A 19,244-nucleotide genomic window follows, 5' to 3' on the forward strand; every position below is an offset into this window, starting at 1 on the left:
GAGACTTTGGTCTCCTCCTGCCTTTGGACTCAGACTTGGACCGGAACTGATGCCACCATCAGATCCCCCGGTTCTCGAGCCCTTCAACTTGGACGGTTGGAACTGACACTATGGACCCCTTGGGTCTCCAGCTTGCTAACTGCAGATGGTGCCCTTCTCAGCCTCCATTATCATGGGAGCCAAATTCTTATAGTAAAACAGTCTCTCTCTCCCTATGTGCGAATGTGTTCATCATCTCATTCTGCTCTAAATCCTAGGATTCCCTGGATGATAACCACCACTCATTCCTAATGACTGGGAGCCCAGCACTTTAACCAAAAATCTTATGAGAAAGTGGCATTTCTCCATTTTCTAGAAGAGAAAACTGAAGATCAGAGAGGTCACGTAACTCTCTGAAGGTCTTCTATACCAATAGGCAAATTCCAATTCACACCCAAAGCCTGCCTCTTCCAAGTACGTTGGAGACCTTCTGCCTTTTTGGTCCAGGGATATTAAGCTAATGGACATGACACACCCAGTCCCAAAAGAAAAAGAGGCAAAAACCTGGAGCTGATTTAGGGATCAGCGCAGGACACTTGGGCTTCTTTTGCTCCCCTCCTTCCCAGGTCCACCTCAGGCATCCCCGGCCCCAGCTCCGCCTTGAATTTGGCGCTTGGCCATGCATTCTGGAACCGGAGGACCCTTGGTGCCTCTCAGCGCGGAGCCACGCCCACACCCTGGCCCCTGGCCCCGCCCCACCCCAGCCTAGGTCAGTCGCCTCCCGTCCACGGCCGCCATTTCCTGTCTAGCCCTGGGCGCGTCAGGTCAGTGCAGTGGGGTGGCCTGGGGTCTGCCCTGGCCTTGATCTGGCCATCGGAGCCAAGCAGAGGACGCTGGTTTGGGCCCCAGCGTATGGGACTTTATCGGCTGCGGGCTGTGACTTCCCTGGCTGTACCCGGCCCGTGGACGCTCCGGAGCGGTTGCTGGGCAACGGTGCCGTCGGCCCCTCCCCTCTGCGCCGGGTGGGGAGGGGCTTCCGGGGTGAGCGGTCTCCTGGCTGCAGCACAGTCCCCGCGGGCCACAGGCTCCTGTCCCAAGATATACGCCGCGCCCGCCGCCGTGAGCCTCACCGTGCCTGGCCTTCCTGACCCTTCGTGGGTTCGTTTCCTGACCCTTCGCGGGTTCGCTGCCCAGTCTCAGGGCACACCCTTAGGCCTGCCCTGGGAGCAGAGGGCTTGGCACCTACCCGCAGGAATTCAGAGCCTGCCTTCTGCCCTCCCTCAACTTGGGCAAGTTGACTCATTTGACTAGGCCTCAGTTCCACAAGAGCCTAAGTAGCTGGAGCTGGAAAGAAACTTTGGGATCTTTTAGTTAAGCCGCAGGCCCCCAGCCCTCTTTTATGGGTAGGGGTGACCCGCAGCAATCCCTCATCACAAAACTGGAGCATTACGTTAATCCCCAGAGAGTGCTCTTTTGTATTAGTGATTCTATAGAATGAAGGGGGCCTCTCTCTGAGGCTCAGAGAGGTGGTGACTCTAGCTGAGGTAGCACAGCTTGTAACTGGTGGAATCTCAAAGAGATCAATTAACTCACAAGTTGTTCCTGGCAGATTTTGAATTTCTGGTTATAGGTGCCTTAGAGGACTCCACTGCCTTTAAATACAGCTGGCTGTAAAGCAGAATGACCTGGAGAGTGTTTCAAACTGTAGATTCCTGGGTACTAGCTGAGGAACTGTGGGCTAAGGCTGAGAAATCTCTATACTCAAGTTTTGGATGATATTTATGGTCCGCAGGTGGACCTATGGGACCTTTTCATTCAAAAACAGCTGAGAGGTAATACATCTAAAGTACCTGGAGAGGAGACGCGGGCATACAGTGCTGTCAAATTCTAACCCCTTCAGCCAATTTGTAGCTTTTCTTCGCTCCTCATGCACAAGCCAGAGGCTTATATTTTAAACAAGTTTGGACGTTTAGATGCAAATTGTCCCATTTCAGGTTACTTGTCACATAGCCAGGTCCAAGCTCTTGGCTGGGCCGGCCTGTCACAGTCAAAGTCAAAAATTAGCATCCTCCATCCCTGGTGGCCTGTCAGCTGCTCTCCTCCTGGTCCCTATCATGCCAGGTCCCTGAATCACAGAAGTTTATGTTGGCTTTGTAAGAACATTTCGCAGGGCAGTTTTCCCATTGGAGGGAGGCTGGCAGCTTTCTGGAAGGATCGCCACAAATAACAAATGTCCCTTGGCCGTAATGGTAGGGGGAGTGAAATAGATCACCGTGCTTGTTACTCATGACTTTTGTAAACACAAATTTGTCTTTGAAATAATCACTTGGCTCTTAGCTTTAGAAGCCTAATAAGCCTGACAAATTCTGTTTAGTGTTTTATTATTATTAATTTTCATCATTTTTGCTGCTTCCCTCAGGGATTCTGGTTCGCAATGGCTGACTATCAAGAGAAAGACTTGCAGAAATTTCTTAAAAGTGTGGATGAAATCAGTAAGTACCAGTAAAACATCAGTAAGTTAAATTTTACTTGAGGGAGGTGGAGTGACTAAAGGGAAATGATTACTCTAAGTTGGTTCCTGGATTGCCTGACAGGTTTATAACGCTTAAGAAAAAATGTAATTGAGATTAAACAGAAGGGGTATTGGGAAGCAAGTAATAGTGGAGCCTGGGGGTGATATTTTCTGGCTGTTAATTGGTATCAGAGAAGCTGCTAACATTCTGATAGGAATTCAGGCTGACAGTTCTCCGAATTTTTTCCCCTTCGTGAACAATCAGGTCAACAGAAGCTTCTTTTTCCCCTTCGCCAGTGAGCCTAGCTGTTCCCTTCAAGGAGATCACATAGGACCCCCATTGATCAGTCTGGAATCCCTCTTGTTTTAGGGTAGAGGCTTTCCTGGTTTTGAGCTGCAGAAGCAAAATCAAATGGCTTTCCCTCAAGGTCTGTCACCTTACATGGATGGCTCCTGGTTGCCACACTCCTGTCTCTCTTCCTCTAGGCAGGGAGGTGCTTCCCCAGCTCATACATGTGGGATCTCAAAGGATTTGCTCTGATCCCACAGATCACATACAGGAGCGTCCAAAGCCCTCAGTCCCTGTTCTAACTTCTGGGAGCTTATCTGAGGATCGAAACCAGAAAACCCAACAGTGAAACAAACCTTCCATATCAAATAGAAATATATTGCAGTTGCTGCTTCTAGCAGGCTGTATGGGTCCAAAGAATAAAATAATTGTAAAAAATAGTTCAGTCTGCTTCGTAGATGATACCGCCTGGGTGTGCTCTTTGGGTTTGTGATTGATGGGCCTCTCCTCTGCGCATCCTCAAATGCTGGCCTGGCCAGGCCCACCGCTCACCTTTCTCTTCAGGTGATCTCGCCCAAATGCATGGTTTTAATTCCCACCCTTGCTGATGAGCCCCCATCTCAACTGTCACCAGCCATCTTTTTTGAACCTCAGCCTCTATGCCTGTTCTCATATCCATCGTATCCATCAAACCTCTCGACCTTAATGTGTTCAGAATTTAGCTGATCCTCTTTGCTTCCCCCTCCCCAGTAAAACCTGCTTCTCCCACTCTCCCCTTCATTCTAGTCTCACTGGGTGGAACTACCATCCTCCTATTTACAAGTCACATTGGCCTCCCCCCATCTCTCGGCCCTGCATTTAATCAGCCCTCAAGTCTGCCTTCTTTCTCCAGCTCCATCCTCCCCAGCCTCCCTTTGTTCTGGTTCTCTGGTCCAGACTATTTCAACAACCCCTTGATTGTTTTTCCTGCCCCCAGGCTTACACTCCCCACAGGGTAATGTATCTAATATGCAAATCTGACCCAGACACTTCTCTGCTTGGATTCTCTCCGCAGTCACAATAAACTTGAAGCTCTCATCAGGACCTGCGTCCTCCCATGACCTTGCCCTTACCTCTCACATCTCCCTACCCCACACTTGAGCTACAAACTGCTTCCAGGTCTGCGCATACAGCCTGGCAGTTCATACTCTGCCTGTTGCATCTGGCCTTCCTCTGCCTCCCCATCGTTCTTTATGTGGCCAACATTCATTCATAGTCCAAGTTCAATCGCACATCATTTATTTCATTCCTGTCCAGTAGAACTTTCTGTGATGATAGAAAATTTCTATAATCTGCACCATCCGCTGTGGTAACCAGTGGCTGCATGTGGCTACTGAGGGTTTAGAATATGTCTAGGACTACTCAAGGAGTGAAGTCTCTATTATTTCATTTATAAGTAATATAAAGTTATGTAGCCACATATGTGTAGCTTCTATACATTCATTTCTAGGGCTCTCACTATGTATGAGTGTTGCTGGGTACTGGAGAGTACAGTAATGGTAAAAAAAAGTATTACCTTTCTCATGATAGCTACATTCCAAAGGGGAAAGCAGTTAATAAACAAGTAATTTCATGTGTGATGTATGCTACAAAGAGAGACTTGTAACGTGCAAGAGAATCTAAGTCAGTTTAGGAAGTTGTATTTGTCTGTCTGCGCGGCTGTCACAAATTATCACAGCCTGGGGGGCTTAGGCAACAGAGACTAATTTTCTCCCACTTCTGGAGGTTAGAAGTGCAAGGTCAAGGTGTTGTTGGGTTTAGTTTCCCCTAAGTCCTGGCTCTCCTTGGCTTGCAGACAACCCCCTTCTCACTGTGTCCTCTCATAGTCTTTTCTCCATGTTTGCACATCCTAGTGTCTCCTCCCTCTGCTTCTTATAAGGTCATCGGGTGGTTTAGGGCTCCACCCTTACGACCTCATGTATCCTTCAGGGCCTCTTGAAAGGCCCTGTCTCCAGATACTGTCACACTGCGGGGGGGTGGGGGTGGGGTTAGGACTTCAGCGTATGAATTGGGGGAGAGGGGGCAGTCCTCAGTCCACAAGGAGAGTCAAATAAAGCTTCCCTGAAGAATGAGATTTAAGCACAAATCTGACATGTGGGTAGGAGCGGCCACTGGGGAGCAGGTAGAGGAGAATTCTAAATGGGAAGAAAGTAGGTAGGAATGCTGGAAATTAAGAGAGAGTGTGGTGCTTTTGAGAAACTGAAAGATTAAAAGGCTCAGCATGGCTGGAGAGACAAGATCAAGAAGAAAAGAGTCCCATCTGAGTCCAGAATGGCCAGACAAAACCAAGAAACGGAATTCGTGTTTATCCTGCGAACAATGGGAATCCTCTGGAGGGTTTCCTCAGAGCAGAAACCTGGTCAGATTGACACCTTAGAAAAGTCACTCTGACCGTGGTGTGGATGTGGATTGGAGGGGAGAAGCGATCAGGTGCTAAGAGACCCACCAGGAGGCTGTTACAGGGAAAAGAGACTGTGGCTGGAAGGGACCTCAGCAGCCAGATTGGAGAGATACTTAGGAGCGCACATGACAAGCTTTAGCGTTGCTGGCTTGAGGGCAAGGGGGGAACAAAGGCTCAAGAATGAGTGTGAGAGTCTTGGCTGACTGACAGGTGGATGGTTGGACCCTCCACTGAGATGGGGCATTTGAAGGAGGAGCAATCTTAGGGGAAAGAGGATGGGCAGGTCAGGCTTGATGAGTACAGCATCCCGGTGAAGGCGCTTGGCTTTGTGAGTCTGCATCTGGGAGAAAAAGCAGCTGGGGAGATGAGTTGGGGAGGCACTGGCATCTGGATGGCGTTTGGAGTCATGGAGGGAGAATGGGAATTCCTGGGAAAGGGGCAGAAAAAGAGAAGTCTGGGGTGGAGCCTGGAGAGGTGAGTAGGAGAGGAAGAAGGGGAACAAGCAAAGGAGACCAAAAAGCAAAGCAGCCAAAGAGGTAGGTGGAAATTGGGAGGAGTTTGTGTTCTGGAAGCAAAGGGAGACGATCATTTCACGGAGAAGGAAGTGGTCAGCATTGTCGGTGTCAGAAGGCGTGATCCAAACCAGCACTCAGTGTAGCACCATGGAGATCACTTGTCACTTTGGAGGGAACAGTTTTGAGAGCAAGAAAAACCAGATTTTAGTAGGTAAGAAGAATAAGTAGGGTCTTCCGTTTGTAGCAGTATTACTGGTGAGAGAATCTAAAATCCCTCCTGCTGCCATACCTCTAGAAAGGCTGCATGAACCACAGCAGACACCAAACTTTTAATTTGTTAAGTGTGTTTGTTAAAATGTTGTTAAAATGGTAAGCATTTCCATTATAAGACTAAAGAACAAAGCATAAGATCTAAGCTTATAGAGGGTAGAAGGGGGCTAAAGAAATTCAGTGAATCCAATGAAGACAGGAAAGGGAGGGAAGAAAAGCAAATACAGGGCATGGAACATAGTAAAAAGTCGTCCAACTGCTGTATGGATAATCATAGCGAAAGAAATAGGTGACGCTCCAGTTAAAGCAGGGGCGGTTTGGATTTAAAAATTCAAATTGAATTTTTGAAAATATAGTTATTGTGCATATAAAACATTTTAAAATTGAGGACTCAGAAAATTTGAACCTTAAATAATGGAATAGTATTTACCAGGTAAATATTATCCAAAGAAAAGTAGATGTTAAATATTAATACCAGACAAAACAGACGGTAAAACAAAGGCTGCATTTTAAAAGGAAAAAATTCACAAGGAAGATAAAAAATTCTAAGTTTGTAAACTTATCAAGTTTCGAGTCCCTCCAAATATTTGAACATCAGATAATTCCCATCTTATACAAATAGTTACAGAGAATAGAAAACAGGGAGTTCCCGTTGTAGCATAGTGGGTTAAGAATCTGATTACAGCAGCTCGGGTTGCTGCTCTGGCACAGGTTTGTTCCCTGGCCTGGGAATTTCCACATGCCCTGGGCGAGGCCAAAAAAAAAAAAGTTTAGTTGTGTGGGGCAGGACATAGGGTGTTGGCTTTATAAAATATGTAACTAATAATTGGAAGAAACTGGTAGAATGGGAGAGGTTGAATATTGTGGAAATGAGATAATTAATTGGTGATGCAGATTTCTTAATTATGCAGAATGCCATGATGGTATCCTGAACATAGGATGTGTACAAATAACAGTATTTGTGTATCTATGCAAAATACTTGAGTAGGCCATGATGCCTCTTTTTCTTGTTTGTATTTAATTAAATTTTCATTTGAAATATTGTCTTTGTGTGACAGAACATATAGGCACACACGCATAAACTTCATGTAGCAGGAGGAACACTTTTTCCTTGTAGTAGGAGGGAAAGATAGCTGTAGATGCCGGCAGCTTCTAGTTTTTGTGGGGGTTTTGTTTTGTTTTTTGTTTTTGTTTGTTTGTTTTCTTCTTTTTAGTGCCGCATCTTTGGCATATGGAAGTTCCCGGGCTGGGGGTTGAATTAGAGCTGCAGCTGCCACCCTACACCACAGCCACAGCAACACCAGATCTGAGCCACATCTGTGACCTATGCCACAGCTTGCCCACTGAGCGAGGCCCGGGATCAAACCCACATCCTCATGGAAACTATGTTGGGTTCTTAACCTGCTGAGCCACAGTGGGGACTCCACGGCAGATTGTTGAAGGAGTTCCGTTTTCTGGTGGTGTCTCTTTCCTCCCTTCATTAATAAGTCAGGGCATCTGAGATGATTAGGTTTAGATTGGAGACACTTTTGTGAAGCCTTTCTTTGGAAGAATGGTGGGCTAACATTGCAGGATTACTGAGCATCACTGGCTGTCTGATTGAGTTATAGCCCGTTCGCCCCATGCATCTCTCTCTCTCTATCAGTACTCAGCATCCCTAATAAAGACCTAGAGAAGTGGCGAGTCAGATTCAACTAGAATTGGAGGTTTGTGTGGTGGATGGGATGGGAGGGTTGGGGGTCAGCCTGTGGGTGGTGTGGTGACCAAGAGATGACCATGGGGTCTAAGCTGGGTGGGCCGTAAAGGGGAGACAAGCAGGGATGGGGATGAGGGTGGTTGTCTTGTGGTCTCAGAGCCACCTGTATTCACCTGTTTGTTCCCTATACGAGACATAAGCTCTTCAAAAATAAGGATCTTTTTAACTCATCACGGTTGTCTGTAATGTTCTGCATAATGTCTAACTCATAAAAAGCTCTCTATGAACTGTTATTGAATTAAATACATGGTTTTAAACTGTGTTTCTCGAAAGGCATCATTAACTTCTTCTGCAGCTTTTTCCAGGCAAAACTAATCCCTTTTTTCGTTTTTTCTTATGGGTTCTGATGACTTTAAATGTTGCGTTCTATTCAGCACCTTCTTCCAGAAATGAGGAGATGTTGGTCAAAGGATGTAAACTTCCAGTTTTAAGATGAATAATCCTGGGGATCTAATATACAGCATGATGACCATAGTTAACCAACTGTGCGATACACTTGAAAGTTGCTAAGATGGTAGATCTTAAATGTTCTCACCACACACACAAAAACTGATTTTATGTAAAGAGATGGGTGTGTTAACGAACCTTGGTATGCAAGTCATTTCTCCGTGTAGCCGTGTGTCACGTCATCATATTATACACCTTAAGCTACACAGTGTCACGTGTCAATTATATCTCAACAAAGCTGGAAAAATCAAAGTCCTTCCCCATGAAATTTTCTCCACCATCTTCTGTAGTGCACAGAGTCTTGCTTTTTGAAGACCTTGCTTGAAGGATTCACATCTGATTTCTCCTCTAGCCAGTTTAATTCAGGAGATGAATTCTGATGACCCTGTCGTACAAGAGAAAGCCGTCCTCGAGACAGAAAAGAGACTACAGTTTATGGAGCAAGACCGAGAGGAGGACGAGTGCAGGACCACCGTGAACAGGACCGTGATCAGCCCTCCGCAAGCTCCCTCGAAGGTGTCCTTTCCGTCTCCTGGCGTTCCCTAGGTGGACACGGCGAGGGGGTCTGCACGGAAGCAGAGGAGGCAGTAGTTTAATCTCAGCTGCCTGATGAGGCTGAAATAACCTTTTTATTTTTCTTTTTAGAGCCGCACCCACAGCATATGGAAGTTCTCAGGCTAGGGGTTGAATTGGAGTGTAGCTGCCAGCCTGTGGCACAGCCACAGCAACCCAGGACCAATCCAAGCCGAATCTTCGACCTACACCACAGCTTGTGGCAACCAGATCCTTAACCCACTGAGTGAGGCCAGGGATCAAACCCGCATCCTCATGGATACTAGTCAGGTTCTTAACCTGCTGAGCCACAATGGGAACTCCTGAAATAGCCTTTTGTTTTTTAGATTCTGTAGATTTATTTTCCACAAGGAAGTATAAACTCTGATTTTTTTTTTTTCTTGGTCTTTCTGGGTCATCTTTAAACAACCTTTTGCATTTGTTTTCATGAAAATTTGGCCTTTCTACCCACTGAGCTTATGACCATTTTTAAGCTGTTAAGGCCATACTACTCCCTATTCCCAGCTCATACAGCCACAGCTGGGGTCCCTGGTTTCTGCAGACGTAGCTCCATAACAGTTGTGCTCGTTAGCAGATCTCCTGATTTAAAGCAAGCCCCCTGAGTTTTGAGCCCTTCAGGACTGGTGGTTGAAGGAAGTGACCCTACTCCTCACTTGTCGCTGATCTGCCTTTTGGTGTATATATGTATAAATCGCAGAGTGGTCTTTGAAATGTGTTTCTTTGTCTTTATGGTAACCTGTGTCCTGCAGAACGCAGATGAAATAAGCTCAGGTAAGGACAGCGTCTCTCTTCCCAATGTGTATTATTTGTTTAGGATCGGTGTTTATTGATTGTAGCTTCTAGACCCTTAAATTAGAGCCTCTGGGCTTACAAACAGCCCATGGACAGAAACCTACTGATCACTCCGTTCTGTTACTAGCGGTCAGAGGAGACAGCACTCAGTTTTCCTCTATGTTCTCCTGGCCAGTCTTTTGTAAACTGAATTCAGTCATTCTGTTTCATCCAGTTTACTCTTAGCGGCTCAAAGGGATCCAGAGAGCTTCTCTGTTGTTCAGCTCAGAAGCTCATTATGCTAAGTGGAACAAAAAAGTCTGTCTTCAAAGAAAAACTCTTTTAAAAGGCATAATTCAAATGTGAAGCATAGACATAGTCATCACGTATAATAATACATCACACGGATTACCATTTCATGTCAAATTAAGAAAATGTCATTTTAGTTGTCTCCGAATCCGTGTATATGTGTGTGTGCATGCGTGTGCTTACATGTGTATGCGTGAAAGTGTGGCTCTAAAACTCTTAAATAGCTTTTTTTAAAAAAAAAAAATTTTGAGCTGAAGAACTGATTGTAGTATTTGTTTTTTCTTTTTTAATATTTGAAATTACTCTGTTGTCAGAAGCCTTCTTGGCATCTGTGGAAAAGGATGCAAAGGAACGTGCCAAAAGAAGAAGGGAAAACAAAGTCTTAGCAGATGGTAATTGTCAGTCTTCACTTTCAATAGGCGGCTGCTTTGTGCTAGAAAGAGCCCGGGAGTCTCTGTGCTGATGTTTGAGGACAGCAGGAGTCCCAGTGGGTGGGTTTGTGATGGTCCTGAGGCAGTGGGACCTGGCCGGGTGGAAACCTTTGGGGATCTGTTCCCTGTTCCAGCTGCAACAAGCAGGGAGCAGACAGGGCCTTCAGTCAACCTCCACCGTCAGACCTCTTTCCAAAGCAAAGGGATGGATTTAATAACACAAACAGTGTTTGGAAACCAGGGAGCCTGAGGCACAGAGGAAGATGCAAAAAAGACACATGAAACAAGAAAACACCGCTGGGAGAAGGGAGAGGGGAAATAAAGGAAAAGAGAGGTGGTTGGGGTTGTGTGTGGGACGGGGAGATACACGTGAGAGAGGAACGCTTTCAGCACTTGTTTTGTACCACTCCGTGGTATGCGTGCTGCAAATCTGAGCGATTCCACATTTGCTAGAAAATTAGTTGTTTGACCCTCTTTATGAGACATTGAATGTGTAGACTTGAGCCCAGTGGCAAGTTCGGCGAGCCGTGAGCTTAGGGGCAGAAACATTTACTTTATTCTGAGATGCTACTTAGAAGACTTAGGGTGGGTTTGGATAAAAAAAAAAATTTATAAAGAAACTGATCCTAAAACATCTGCAGGGAGGAGCATGTCACAGGCCCCCTCTGGGTAGATGGAAACCAGTAGAGTTGGACAGTCAGGGGTCAAACGTCTGAGAATTTTCCAGTGTGTGGAGAGAGCTCACCTGTACGACTTTTATTCTCATAGCCCTAAAAGAAAAGGGGAATGAAGCATTTGCCAAAGGTGATTATGAAACGGCCATCTCGTGCTACAGTGAGGGTTTGGAGAAGCTGAAGGACGTGAAAGTGCTGTACACCAACCGAGCCCAGGTCAGTGAGCCAAGGAGGTGTCTGTGGGCTTCTCTCGGGGAATGGTAGCCACTCACCTTGTGAAACAGAGGACGATGAGCCTGGGGGGCACCCTTGTTGTGCTGCTAAATGGGTAACAACTGGCTCCCGCTTGCCTCTTGGGGAAGCTGATGTATATGGAGCATATGCCAATTTCCATGGTGGAAATACTCTAACTGTGGTTCAAATTGAAGCTTGGGAGCATTGGAGGAGGACGTGGGAACAGCTACACGTAATCAGTTCCTTCCATAGTAGAAGTCAGCTCTCCACATCCCTGTTGGTCCCCAGGCACTTTCCCATGTGTTTAAAAGAGAAAGCTAGTGGAACACACGGCCTATGAGACCTTGGAATTCTACCTCCATTCAATTTGTTCAGCCTCTTTTTTTCCCACTTTTAAAAAAATGATAGTTGATTTACAGTGTTGTACCAGTTTCTGCTATACAGCACAGTGACCCTTTCATACATACATATACGTGTGCATACTCTCTTCCATCGTGGTCTCTCCCAAGAGATTGAATATAGTTCCCTGTGCTATACAGCAGGACCTCTTTGCATATCCATTCTAAATGTAAGAGTGCATCTCCCAAGCCCACACTCCCCATGCATCCCACTCCCACCCTCTCCCCCTCGGCAACTGCAAGTCTGTCCTCTATGTCTGTGAGTCTGTTTCTGTTTTGTAAATAGGTTCATTTGTTGTCCAGCCTCTTTTTTGATGTCAGTCCACGTTCTGACAGGTTCCTTTCCTGTTAATTTCTTATTCCTCGTATCAGTCCTTCCTTGATTAAGCTTCTGTGGATGGGATGTACTAGATAGCTAATGAGCCTAGAGTCAGTTTCTCAGGAGTTTTGAAGTTTTCAAAACAGTTTTATATCAAAGATGAGCTCAGTTTCCTAGAGGGCCAGGTTAAAAACCATCACCCAGATGCTTGCCTATCTATACTTAACAAATAGTTCTCAGTTGAAACAAAAATGTCACCTGTGACCTCTTTGAAAAGTACCTGAGTGTGTGTGTGCTAGAGCTCTCTGGTGCTCAGTCCTGAAACACTGGCAAAGCCGTGGACGTGAGTGTCAGATCCGTGGACATGGTGGTCAGGATATGTCAGCAGGACCTGTGTGAGATGAACCTGATGCCGTGTCATTTACAAGAGGGAAAGGAGTCTGCAGAGCCCTCATCAGCTCCAATTTCTGTAACTCACGATTAAGACTGTCCTGCTGTGGTGTGTTGAGGAAGAGCGTTGAAAGCAAGAAACAGGACGTCAGCAGTCCAGAAAGTCAGGGCAGTGACAATGATTTAATGATAAATAAATCCAAGCACCACATACGCTCATTAGTTAAGCAGTTTGGATAAATCAGACTAGAGTTGAGGTGTCATTTACCCAGCCCCATCTGTGGAGAAAAATTGTTATAAGAAAGAGAATTGGTAAATAAAATGGCCAGAGGTTGATTTTGCCATGTACATTTTATTACACTAACAAGATTGTAAACTTTTTGAGGGTAAAAACTGCCATATTCTTTCCCCCCTAGTACTTTCTTTTACAGATGTTCGATAAATCCTTGTTAAGTTACATAACACTGGAGCCCAAGAAGTCCATTTAGAGGAATTAAGTTTCTGTTGATACTTCAAAAGAAACATTTAAATGCAAACAATTACTATAATAACTGTAGTTCCTTTTTGCTTATCACCAAATTTGGTCTCCAAAGCATTTACCTATGAATGCTTGTTCAGTCTTGTTATTCTGAAGTTATTTGAAAGCAGTGAAATTAAATTGTCTTTAAAATGTTATATAATTCAGACTTATACCTAATTCAGGTAGTCTATACCCTGATTCATCTACGTTACATTTTTCTATACTCAAGTTTAAGCAGCACTTTGATTAGTTCTGGAAAAATCACATTAAGAATGACTGTGGATAAAAATACGTAATTGCAATGAGAAGCTTTGGGGAGGCAGTTCCTCTCACTTCTCCCAAAGAGAAAGCTTCTTCAGAGACAAATAAATGCAAAATGTGCTGCCTGGTGTTGGGAATCATTTGAACCATTGACTATTTTTAAAATGCCTCCCTGTTTGCATGCAGTGTTAGAAAACACTTAATAAGGACCCTGTGACTTGAGTGTCGCTGCGTGCTGGAGAGAAAAACCTACCCTTTCATCGCTTTGTTTTTCTCCTGGAGTTAATGTTATGATCAATAGATTGCTGGTGTAATTTAGATAAATCAGGAGTTTAATTGCCGTTTGGAAAACTCCTTCTTTTTAAAATGTGGAAAAAGAAAAGAGAACAGGGAAGTGATGGGGTATTGGATGCAAGCCTGAGAAAGAAGGAAAGAAATAAGGAAGGAAGGAAGGAAGGTTGGAAGAAAGAAAGTAAAGTGAAAGGCTATGTAGAGAAATTGTTGAAGTCGTATAGACTTCTTCAGGGTCTGTATCCTGAGTAACCTTGTCAGGAAATCATGGCTCTGATGGTCCAGAAGGATGCTGGTTTCTTCCTCACATCCTCTGACTTTCAAATGAAACCCACAAAGCCGGAGGAAGGGATGTTTTTATAGAACCGATAGCTCAAAGAATCATCATCTTCAGGAGTTCCCATCGTGGGGCAGTGGTTAACGAATCCGACTAGGAACCATGAAGTTGCGGGTTCGGTCCCTGCCCTTGCTCAGTGGGTTAGCGATCTGTCGTTGCCGTGAGCTGTGGTGTAGGTTGCAGATGTGGCTCGGATCCCGCATTGCTGTGGCTCTGGCATAGGCCGGTGGCTACAGCTCCGATTGGACCCCTAGCCTGGGAACCTCCATATGCCGCGGGAGTGGCCCAAGAAATAGCAAAAAAGACAAAAAAAAAAAAAAAAAGAATCATCTTCAGTTAGCCCTGAACCTCTGTTAATGAAAGCGCTACAGAGCAGCTTCCTTTCTCTTGGCGCCAAGAGCCCAGCAGGAATTCTATTGGCTGCCTGTTGCTTGCTGCCTCCCCACTTTGGGTGCACACTTAGGTTTCTCATGCTTATTACACTAACCTCCTAATTGGCTTGTTCACATAAATAGCTCATCAGTTTTATTGTTCAGAATATCATGTGCCCTGGTACAATTCTGATCATGGAGTATTGGTTGTGTTGTTGGTGACTGATGGGACCCTGGCACCTGGTTTTCCTTTCTTCATTGCTGCTTCTTAGGGAACTTTCCAAAAGAAGAGTGCTTAAGGTCTACTTGGTGCGACTTAGAACTTGTTAGGCTCCTCCAGTAATTAATACAGAGGGTATAGTAGCCACGGTGCTTGCTGTTGAATGACTTTCATTTGTTTAGATACCACAGTTCTTTGAAACTGTAAGTGGATTCAGTTCTTTTTTTTTTTTTTGTCTTTTGTCTTTTTGTTGTTGTTGTTGTTGTTGTTGTTGCTATTTCTTGGGCCGCTCCCACGGGATATGGAGGTTCCCAGGCTAGGGGTCCAATCGGAGCTGTAGCCACCGGCCTACGCCAGAGCCACAGCAACGCGGGATCCGAGCCACGTCTGCAACCTACACCACAGCTCACGGCAACGCCAGATCGTTAACCCACTGAGCAAGGGCAGGGACCGAACCCGCAACCTCATGGTTCCTAGTCGGATTCGTTAACCACTGTGCCACGAAGGGAACTCCTCAGTTCTTAATTCAGTTGAGTTTAGGTGGATCACAGAATTCTGAGTTAATTTTTTTTCTTTTTTAGTGGCTGCACCCACGGCTTGTGGAAGTTCCCAGCGCCAGGGACTAAGTCAGAGCCAGGGATCAAACTCGTACCTCTGCAGAGACCCTGCAGTCAGATTCTTAATGCACTGTGCCACAACAGAAACTCCTAATTCTTGATTTTCAAGATTTTCTCCAATTCTAGGGGATGGCAGAAGAGATCCCCAAGGCATTTGTAACTGAGGGCTCCTGGTGATGGTCTGACTCTTAAATGTCAGCCCATTTCTGTCTCTCTTCCTTCTCGCTGCACGCATGAGGAAAGCAGCAGGGCTTTTTCTTAATCATATTTGGGTAATAGCTTTATTGAGGTATCATTGACATAATGTACAATTCACCCATTGAAAGTGTACCATTCAGTGGCTTTTAGTGTATTCACAGGGTTGTGCAACCCTCACCACAACCAGTTTAGAACATTTTCATCATCTCCCAACGAAACCCTGCATCCTTTCAGCAGTTGCTCCAGTCCTCCTGTCCTCCCCCAGCCCAGCCCTAGGCCACCGCTCATGTACTCTCTGTCTCTATACATCTGTGTACTCTGGACTTTTCATGTAAATGACGTCATATGGAGTTCCCGTCATGGCGCAGCAGAAATGAATCCGACTAGGAACCATGAGGTTGCGGGTTCAATCCCTGGCCTCGCTCAGTAGGTTAAGGATCTGTCGTTGCTGTGGCTGTGGTGTAGGCTGGCAGCTGCAGCTTCAATTGGACCCCTAGCCTGGGAACCTCCACATGCCGCAGGTGCGGCCCTGAAAAAAAAAACCAAAATGACATCATATGATATTTATCCCTGTGTGCGTGCCTTCCTCCATTTGATGGTGTTTTCAGGGGCTGTCCATGTGATGTGCAGCAGTACTTCCGGCTTACTGCCAAACAGTATTTCATTGTGGAATCTACCGCATTTTATTTATCCATAAATTGATGAATATTTGAGCTACCTCTGCTTTTTGGGTGTTATACACGATGCTGCTCTGAACATCGGCGTGCAAGTCTTTGTGTGGACGTACGTTTACAGTCTTCTTGACTGTGTGCCCAGGAGGGAAACTAGTGGATCATGTGGTACCTCTGGGTTTTACCTTTTGCGGGAAGGTCTTCCCACATCGCTGTGCCATTCTGCGTTCCCGCCAGCAGTGTGCAGGTGCTGAGTTCCTGCATTCTCACCAGCGCTTCTTAACCTGTCTTCTTAAGTCCCTTTATCATTTGGTTTCTGAAATACTCACGGTAGAGTGGACTCTGAAGCCAGCTCTTCCCTGGTAGGGGTGGTTAGTGTGCTGGGTATTTATTTTTGGCCCCTCCAAGAGCCTTCCCGGCCCTGTTCCGTACCCCAGGGGCCTCTTGGCTTCCCAGCTTTCTGGCTTCCATCTGGGTTCCGCCAGTGACATCAGAAGGAAGGCAGAAAGTGAGTTGGGACATTTATTCTCCCAGCTCCTGCTCTCCTAAAGGCCCCAGCTCCTCTTAAGCAGCTTGCTTCATGAAGTGAGCTTCTCCCATTTGGTCCATTGCTGCTCCTTCTGCCTCTTCAGGTCTGGCAGCCGTAAGGCTGTCCTCTGCCGGTTTCCCTGCGCCCTGCCCTCGCCCTGTAAATAGTCCCTTTATTAAACTCCGCAGTTACCCAGGGACCCTGCCTGGTGCAGGTGGGAACTTCTCATGCCCTCTCTCCCACCCACCTGCTCTTTCTGTGTTGATTAGAGACTGCTGGCTGCAGAGCCGGGTGTGACCCGCAGCTGTTTGTGTCCCCTCAGGCTTATATCAAACTTGGGGACTACCGGAAGGCGCTGACGGATTGTGACTGGGCTCTGAAGGTAAGAAGAGGTCTCCTTTTCCATGTGAAGGAGGAGGGCTTGCTGGTGGGTGTCTCAGTCCTGAAGTGAAGAGGGGGAGCTCCCGCTGTATCATGGATATCTCAGACTGCAGATATAGGCACTGTAGTTCGAGCCTCAGTTTCCTCCTCTGCAAAATGGTCCTTAACCTGCTGAGCCACAGTGGGAATTCCCATATACCCTTTCTTTTTCAGATTCTTTGCCCATACATGTTATTACAGAATGTCGAGTGGAGTTCCCTGTGCTGTACCGCAGGTCCTTGCTGATTGTCTGTTTTACATAAAGTGTGTATGTTATTTAGGGGTATGCATGGGAACAGGGTGAATTCAAAACTCACCTCTACAAATAACAGTTTATAAAGCACAAGGGATCCTCTGAAGCTGACATTCTGGATGCTTGATCTCTTGATCCCAGAGAAGACATGGTGTGTAGGACACTTTGTCCCCGGCAACATGACGGTCTTTAAGTGATGATGAGAACTGCCTGAAGCTGACTCCATCAGGTTCTTCATAGCTCCACCAGAAATCCTCTAGCTGGCTGGGTCACCTTATTGGATCCTGATTTTTTTTTTTTTTTCTACTCTCATTCTGTAAGAGAAGAGAGAGGCAAGGGTATTTTCCTCTGGTGTTTCAGCAATAACAGCAAAAGCTGCCATCTGCTGCCCGATGGCCATCGGCTGTCTCGATGGAGCCTCACAGCTTCTGTTCTAGTCTGTTCAATGCCATGGTTATTTTTTCCTGACAAGGAACCTGAGCCTCCGAGATTAATCGAACTGTACAGAATCACATAAACGAACACTGGCCTAAACTGTAGGCCGGTGCTCTGAACCGTTTACTGTAAACAGCCTCTCCATGGAAACCGGACACCCTGGCCACGGGCCTCCTCCGAGTGGGGCTTCCCGGAGTATCTTTTCTCATCCGGAAAGGACCACAGAGGTGGTCACACGCTCACGCTGATTCAGAACAACACCTTGGCCTGTTCCCAAATGTTAATTGAAGTGCAGTGTAATTAATGGAGAAAGTGAAGCAAACAGGCACAGCAGAGCTGGCATTACAAAGTGCTGACAGGAGTTCCCATTGTGGCTCATCGGGTTAAGAACCTGACATAGTGTCCATGAGGATGTGGGTTCGATCCCTGGCCTTGCTTAGGGGGTTAAGGATCCAGCGTTGCCCGAAGCTGCAGCTTAGATCACAGATGCATCCTGGATCCAGGGCTGCTGTGGCTGAGGCTGTAGTGTAAACCTCAGCTGCAGCTCTAATCCCACCCCAGCCTGGAAACTTCCATATGCCACAGGTGCCGCTGTAAAAAAAAAAAAAAAAAAAAGGTGCTGACATCCAACAGCCAATCTTGTTCAAAAGGCTAGCGAGGCAGCTCCCTGTTGAAAAGGATTGGGTGAACACCAGGAGGAGGGGGAAAATGTATAAGGAATTTTAAAAACTAACGGTGGTTCAATGGCTGACTTTCCATTGAAGCTGAGAATTAAAAGAAACTTTTCGCTCTTTGTCAATAGTGAATGTCAGTGGTGCTCCATTATTGGGATTCAATTATTAGTACTTTGAAGCCAAGTTACTATTTTGTGACGCTTGTGAATTGAAGCCCATGGGAGGATATTTCAAGGCTGATGTTCCTTGTCAGGGAAGATAAGGCTGCAGAGCTCGTTTCAGTTAGGATCAGAGTCATTTTTTTTTTCCCTTGGCACAACACTTCTGCAGAGTAAAATACATCTTCCTCTGAAGGCAGGATTCCTTTTAAGGGGATCTGGGGTTCACCCGAGAGAAGCCTAGTGCGAGCTGATACCTCATCAAAGGAGAAAGGGTCTATTAGTGAGAAAACCCCGTTGGTGGCCCTTTGTGTTAGTGTCGGAGGGGCTGTGGTCCCAACACACCCTCTGCAGATGACACCGTGGGGCGTGGACTCCCTCTGAGGCTCCGGCTCCTTCTCTGCTGTGATCCTGATGCTCCGCCAGTGAGGGTGCTGTGAGCAGCTGGCTTCTGTGAGCTGCAACTCCTTTCCCTTTGACCGTCCCCTCCCTGCGTCCTCAGCTCCATCTGTCATGAGTTCACCAGGCTTCACTCCGCAGCCCCCTGCCCTTCTCCTCTCTGCCGTTTCTCCCTCAAAGCTCTCATCTCCTCTGGTGGGTTCGACTCTCATCTCCGCCAGTGGCTCCCACGCTGGCCTTTGCCACCTCCCCACCCCCAGCCCTCCCTCCCAGGGGTTCCAGGTGCTTGTCTTGGTGGCCTTTGAAACGCAACGCTGTGTGCCTTCCTGAGACCATGTCTCTTCAGAGTGCTTTTCCTTCTACTGAACTGCTGTAGCCCTTTACTGAAGGCTACGTGGTGTAACTGTTTTTTTTTGGCTGTGCCCGAGGCACACCAGTTCCTGAGCCAGGCATCGAAACCGAGCCACAGCAGTGACAACGCAGGATCCTTAACCACGACACTACCAGGGAACTCTAGACTTGGTATAGTTTTTAAGCCTTTGGGTCCTAGGGTCAAATGGCTAGATTTTAATCCCCGAGCTTC

The 19,244-nt window shown here is 46.4% G+C and overlaps 1 protein-coding gene across 13 annotated transcripts in view; it reads left to right on the top strand.

Annotated features, from left to right (window-relative positions):
• Positions 1-752: 752 nt before the first annotated feature.
• Positions 753-19,244, top strand: part of TTC12 (tetratricopeptide repeat domain 12) — a 44,118-nt gene continuing 25,626 nt past the window's right edge. For 3 of the 13 annotated variants that reach the window (XR_007130809.1, XM_047752796.1, XM_047752799.1), the window contains exons 1-7: positions 992-1,137; positions 2,399-2,471; positions 8,561-8,724; positions 9,531-9,552; positions 10,176-10,253; positions 11,061-11,182; positions 16,645-16,704. Coding sequence is in view for 11 of the 13 variants with exons in the window: in XM_047752796.1 (XP_047608752.1) it covers positions 2,414-2,471; positions 8,561-8,724; positions 9,531-9,552; positions 10,176-10,253; positions 11,061-11,182; positions 16,645-16,704 (504 nt within the window). In the remaining 2 variants the exon portion in view is untranslated. The other 10 variants (XR_007130810.1, XM_047752792.1, XM_047752801.1 and 7 more) reach the window with 7 other exon arrangements.

The sequence above is a fragment of the Phacochoerus africanus genome, chromosome 11, assembly GCF_016906955.1.
Source record: "Phacochoerus africanus isolate WHEZ1 chromosome 11, ROS_Pafr_v1, whole genome shotgun sequence".
NCBI lineage: Eukaryota > Metazoa > Chordata > Mammalia > Artiodactyla > Suidae > Phacochoerus > Phacochoerus africanus.